The sequence below is a fragment of the Panthera onca genome, chromosome X (assembly GCF_046562875.1).
Source record: "Panthera onca isolate mPanOnc1 chromosome X, mPanOnc1 haplotype 2, whole genome shotgun sequence".
In the NCBI taxonomy this organism is placed as follows: domain Eukaryota; kingdom Metazoa; phylum Chordata; class Mammalia; order Carnivora; family Felidae; genus Panthera; species Panthera onca.
In genome coordinates this window covers 69,782,148-69,788,483 of record NC_138357.1, presented here as the reverse complement: position 1 = coordinate 69,788,483, position 6,336 = coordinate 69,782,148, and the positions used below count along the sequence as shown (strand labels likewise).

At 39.2% G+C, this 6,336-nt stretch overlaps 1 protein-coding gene and 1 pseudogene across 1 annotated transcript; both read left to right on the top strand.

Moving 5' to 3' along the window:
* Positions 1-372: 372 nt before the first annotated feature.
* On the top strand, positions 373-2,251 carry LOC144616652 (ubiquitin-conjugating enzyme E2 variant 1). Its single transcript, XM_078448227.2, has one exon. It carries the CDS (start codon positions 375-377, stop codon positions 816-818), a length of 444 nt encoding a protein of 147 aa, XP_078304353.2. The 5' UTR covers positions 373-374; the 3' UTR covers positions 819-2,251.
* A 3,462-nt stretch (positions 2,252-5,713) lies between these two features.
* On the top strand, positions 5,714-6,099 carry LOC145713968 (protein BEX1-like; annotated as a pseudogene).
* The last annotated feature ends 237 nt before the right edge of the window (positions 6,100-6,336 follow it).

Sequence of the window (6,336 nt, the reverse complement as noted above, 5' to 3'; positions counted from 1 at the left end):
GAAGAATAAATATTGTCAAAATGTCAATACTACCCAAAGCTATCTACACATTCAATGCAATCCCAATCAAAATTGCACCAGCATTCTTCTCGAAACTAGAACAAGCAATCCTAAAATTCATAAGGAACCACAAAAGGCCCCGAATAGCCAAAGTAATTTTGAAGAAGAAGACCAAAGCAGGAGGCATCACAATCGCAGACTTTAGCCTCTACTACAAAGCTGTCATCATCAAGACAGCATGGTATTGGCACAAAAACAGACACATAGACCAATGGAATAGAATAGAAACCCAGAACTAGATCCACAAACATATGGCCAACTAATCTTTGATAAAGCAGGAAAGAAAATCCAATGGGGAGCGACAGCGAAGCAAGATGGCAGCCACCACGGGCTCGGGAGTAAAAGTCCCTCGCAATTTTCGACTGTTGGAAGAACTGGAAGAAGGCCAGAAAGGAGTAGGAGATGGCACAGCTAGCTGGGGTCTAGAAGATGACGAAGACATGACACTTACAAGATGGACAGGGATGATAATTGGGCCTCCAAGAACAATTTATGAAAACCGAATATACAGCCTTAAAATAGAATGTGGACCTAAATACCCAGAAGCACCCCCCTTTGTAAGATTTGTAACAAAAATTAATATGAATGGAGTTAATAGTTCTAATGGAGTGGTGGACCCAAGAGCCATATCAGTGCTAGCGAAGTGGCAGAATTCATATAGCATCAAAGTCGTCCTGCAAGAGCTCCGGCGCCTAATGATGTCTAAAGAAAACATGAAACTCCCTCAGCCGCCCGAAGGACAGTGTTACAGCAATTAATCAAAAAGAAAAACCACAGGCCCTCCCCCTCCCCCCCCATTCGATTTAAGCAGTCTTCATTTTCCACAGTAGTAAATTTTCTAGATACGTCTTGTAGACCTCAAAGTACTGGAAAGGAAGCTCCCATTCAAAGGCAATTTATCTTAAGATACTGTAAACGATACTAATTTTTTTGTCCATTTAAAATATATAAGTTGTGCTATAACAAATCATCCTGTCAAGTGTAACCACTGTCCACATAGTTGAACTTCTGGGATCAAGAAAGTATATTTAAATTGGTTCCCATCGTAACTGGTGGGGCACATCTAACTCAACTGTGAAAAGACACATCACACAATCACCTTGCTGCTGATTACATGGCCTGGGGTCTCTGCCTTCTCCCCTTCTCCTCCCCCTGCCTCCCTCCCTCCCTCCCTCCTTCCCTCCCTGCAACAGCCCTCCAGCTTGGGGTGGCTTGCTAGAGTAGGTGTGAAGGTTTCAGGTCACAGCCTGTGGGACTACTGCTGGGTGTGTGGGGGTGCTCCAGCTGAACCCCTGCTTTTTTTAAGTCTTAAATGATGCCCCCCACCACCACCACACCCCCCAAGCCATTGTCCCTTCTTCACTTTCCACCACCACCCTTGGCCGAAGCATAGATTGTAACCCCCTCTGCTCCCCTCTGAAATTGGCCTTTGGTGAGGAATTCAGGGCTCTCCCCATATCTTCTCCCCCACCTTAATCGAGGGGTGCTGCTTTTTCCTTCCTCCTCCTCAACTCCCTTTTTGTACCATCACCACCCAACACTTTCCACAATACTTCCTTGCTTTGGCCAGAAGCCATCAGGTAAGGTTGGAAAGAGTCTCTGACTTCCCTCGTTTAGTTTTGGAACCACATTTACTCACTCTCCACCAGCCTGGGAATGAATATTGGGTCCTCAGCCCTGCCACCCTCTGCTGTCATCGTCAGCTGATGCAGTTTTTTAGCTCAGGTTTTGATAAAGTGAAAAGAACAGTCACCAGGGGTACTCACACCTGCCAGCTCTCAAAGTTCTTGGTGGTTAAACTTGGAGAAAGGCCACAGAAGACACTCGTAAGCACACACGATCCCTCTGAATGAATTTTCTTTTCCTGTAATTGCTTTTGCTTTTAAAAATTGAAGAAGTTTTACACAGGGTTCTCATGTGGTCATCTTGCAATCCGTTTGGGTCTAGTTTGGAATGTGGCAACTGGAACAAAAAGAACCTTGAATTCGGTGCATACTTTGGTTTTGGTGCTGCTGTTTCTCACGGTCCTCAGCAGGGATTGAAAAAGAACTCGGTGTGCACAGCAGATCCCCGAAATTGGCGGGCTTGACTTCCTGGCAAATTGCTGCGTTTTTCCACTTTTCTGTTCAGGACCACTAAATGCTGAGATGTGGATGCATACCGAAATAAAAGCGATTCATTGTGTTCTAAAGTTTTTTTTTTTTTTAAATTTAGTGTTTGTGTAAAACCACCTTTTGAAGCAGCAACTATCAAGTCTGAAAAGCAATCGATGTTTCCATTAATCTTTTTCTGGGGGAAACCTTAGTTCTAAGGATTTAACATCCTGTAAGTAAAGTTTAACATAACAGTATTCCATAAGCAGCCTTTTTATTGTCAGACCATTGCCTGATTTTAATATAATAAAAAAAAAAGTGTGCGTTAATATTTAAAAAAAAAAAAAAAAAAAAAAAAAAAGAAAATCCAATGGAAAAAAGACAGTCTCTTTGACAAATGGTGCTGGGAGAACTGGACAGCAACATGCAGAAGGTTGAAACTAGACCACTTTCTCACACCATTCACAAAAATAAACTCAAAATGGATAAAGGACCTGAATGTGAGACAGGAAACCATCAAAACCTTAGAGGAGAAAGCAGGAAAAGACCTCCCTGACCTCAGTTGTAGCAATCTCTTACTCGACACATCCCCAAAGGCAAGGGAATTAAAAGCAAAAGTGAATTACTGGGACCTTATGAAGATCAAAAGCTTCTGCACAGCAAAGGAAACAACCAACAAAACTAAAAGGCAACCAACGGAATGGGAAAAGATATTTGCAAATGACATCTCAGACAAAGGGCTAGTATCCAAAATCTATAAAGAGCTCACCAAACTCCACGCCCGAAAAACAAATAACCCAGTGAAGAAATGGGCAGAAAACATGAATAGACACTTCTCTAAAGAAGACATCTGGTTGGCCAACAGGCACATGAAAAGATATTCAACGTCGCTCCTTATCAGGGAAATACAAATCAAAACCACACTCAGATATCACCTCACACCAGTCAGAGTGGCCAAAATGAACAAATCAGGAGACTATAGATGCTGGAGAGGATGTGGAGAAAGGGAACCCTCTTGCACTGTTGGTGGGAATGCAAATTGGTGTAGCCGCTCTGGAGAGCAGTGTGGAGGTTCCTCAGAAAATTAAAAATAGACCTACCCTATGACCCAGCAATAGCACTGCTAGGAATTTATCCAAGGGATACAGGAGTACTGATGCATAGGGGCACTTGTACCCCAATGTTTATAGCAGCACTTTCAACAGTAGCCAAATTATGGAAAGAGCCTAAATGTCCATCAACGGATGAATGGATAAAGAAATTGTGGTTTATATACACAATGGAATACTACGTGGCAATGAGAAAGAATGAAATATGGCCCTTTGTAGCAACGTGGATGGAACTGGAGAGTGTGATGCTAGGTGAAATAAGCCATACAGAGAAAGACAGATACCACATGGTTTCACTCTTATGTGGATCCTGAGAAACTTAACAGAAACCCATGGGGGAGGGGAAGGAAAAAAAAAAAGAGGTTAGAGTGGGAGAGAGCCAAAGCATAAGAGACTCTTAAAAACTGAGAACAAACTGAGGGTTGATGGGGGGTGGGAAGAAGGGAGGGTGGGTGATGGGTATTGAAGAGGGCACCTTTTGGGATGAGCACTGGGTGTTGTATGGAAACCAATTTGACAATAAATTTCATATATTAAAAAAAAAAAGCAAAAGAAAAAAGAGAGAAACCAAGAAACAGGCTCTTAACTATAGAGAACAAACTGATGGTTACCAAAGGGGAGGTAGGTAGGGAGATGGGTGAAAAGGTGATAGGAATTAAATAGTATAGTTATCATGATGAGCACTGAGTAATGTATAGAATCGTTGAATTACTATGTTGTGCACGTGAAACAAATATAACACTATATTTTCACTATACTGGAATTAAAACTTAAAAACCTAATAAAAAGAAAAAAGAAAAAGCAAGCATCACTTTAAAACTAAAAAGAGAGAGAAAAAGCTAAAGATCTCAAATCAATAAACTAACTTACTTAAAACAGAACTGAAACTGGGGACATAACTATTAACCTTTCAGAAATGGAAAGGATTATAAGAGAATACCAGGCACCATTATATACCAACACATTAGACCTCAAATCAATAACTTAACACATTAGACCTCAAATCAATAACTTAAATTTATACCTTAAGGAACTAGAAAAAAGAAAGTAAATTAAACCAAAGGTTGAAGAAAGGAGGAAATATTAGAGAGGAAATAAATAAAATACAGAATGAAAAAAAATTAATGAAACTAAAATATCAATAAAATTGACAAACCTTTATCTCACCTAACAGAGAGAGAGAGAGAAGAGTAAAATAACTAAAATAAAAATGAAAGTGGGGACATTACTACCAACCTAACAAATAAAAATGATTAAAAAATAATAATATAAACAATGGTAGGCCAACAAATTAGATAACATAAATAAAATGGTCCAACTTCTAGAAACACACAAATTAACAAAACTGACTCATCAAGTAATAGAAAATCTGATCAGACCTATAAAAAGTAATAAAATTGCTACGATATGTTGACTATTTTAAATAATACTGCAATAAGCATAGGGGTGAAAAATTCTTTTTGAATTAGTGTTTTCATTTTCTTTGAGTGAATACCCAAAGTGGAAATACTGAATCATATATTTTTCTTTCTTTTTTTTTTTTTTTAGGAACCTCCATACTGTCTTTGAGTGTCTGCACCAGCTTACATTCCCACCAACAGTGCATGAGGGTTTCCTTTTCTCCACATCCTCACCAACACTTATTCCTTGTCTTTTTGATACTAGCCATTCTGACTGCTGTGAGATTGTATCTCACTGCGGTTTTAATTTGCATTTTCCTGATTATGATTGAACATCTTTTCATGTGTCTGATGGACATCTATATGTCATCTTTAGAAACATGTCTATTCACGTCCACTGCCAATTTTTTTTAATTTGATTGTTTAGGGGTTTTTTTTTGATGTTGACTTGTATAAGTTCTTTATATATTTTAGATATTAACCCCTTATTAGATATATCATTTGCAAATATCTTCTCCCATTCAGTATGTTGTGTTTTGTTTTGTTGATGGTTTCCTTTGCTGTGTAAAAGCTTTTTATTTTGGTGTAGTCCCAATAGTTTAATTTTGCTTTTGTTTCCCCTGCTGAGGAGACCTACACATATAAATATATTGCTAAGGCTGATGTCTGAGAGATTACTGCTTATATTTTTGGAGTTTTATGGTTTCACATTTAGATCTTTAATGTATCAATCAATAGATGACTAGATAAAAAAGACGTCACACACACACACACACACACACACACACACCACAATGGAATATTAGCCATAAAAAAGAATGAAATCTTGCCATTTGTGACAACATGGATGGACCTAGAGGGTATTACACTAAGTGAAATAAGCCAGACAAAGACAAATATCATAGGACTTCATTAATATGTAGAATCTTAAAAAACAACTGAGCAAACAAACACAAAAACAAACTCAATTGTAGAGAACAAACTGGTGGTTGCTGGAGTGGGGGGTCTAAATATTAAGGCAGCACACTCCCAGTGAGAATCGGGAGGAGGAGGAGACTACAAGGATAGGCCCAGGAGCAATGGTGTCCAAAGAGGAACAAGCAGTAAAAAATCTCAACATGGAAAATGCCAACCAGGAAAATGAAAAAAGGATGAAAAGAAGCAAGTTGCTAATTAAGGACATCCCATAGCCCTCCCTTTGGAAGCTGGTGAATATTGTGTGCCTAAAGTAAATTGTAAGTGGTTCCGTGTTAGTCAGCCCCTGATTCAGAGGCTTAGAGAGCCACAGGCAAGGAGAGAGAATATGGAAAGGGTTGGGGAGGAGGTGAGACAGTAGATAGAAAGGCTGAGGGAAAAGCAATTCAACATAGTCTGCGGGCAGTTAGCACTGACTCTCCTAACTATGACCATCATGATGAGTTTTGCATTATGCCTTGAATCCTAAATTCAATTCAGTCCTTGAATTCTCTGAAGTTAATAGGAAGATACACCTACTTCCTAAACTTACATGTTCTCAATGTACATTGGTTGTAACCCTTTTGGTGTTACATGTCTCTTGTGGGTCTCCTATTACCAGCTTCTAATTGAATGTTGGATTTTAACCCAATTTGTAAGATTTTGTTAGCAGGGGAGTTTTACCCTATTGAATGGCAAGAAGCTCATTATATATTGTGA

Bases quoted from the DNA above. Each gene is read 5' to 3' on its own strand.
- LOC144616652 (XM_078448227.2), top strand. From the start codon at position 375: ATGGCAGCCACCACGGGCTCGGGAGTAAAAGTCCCTCGCAATTTTCGA.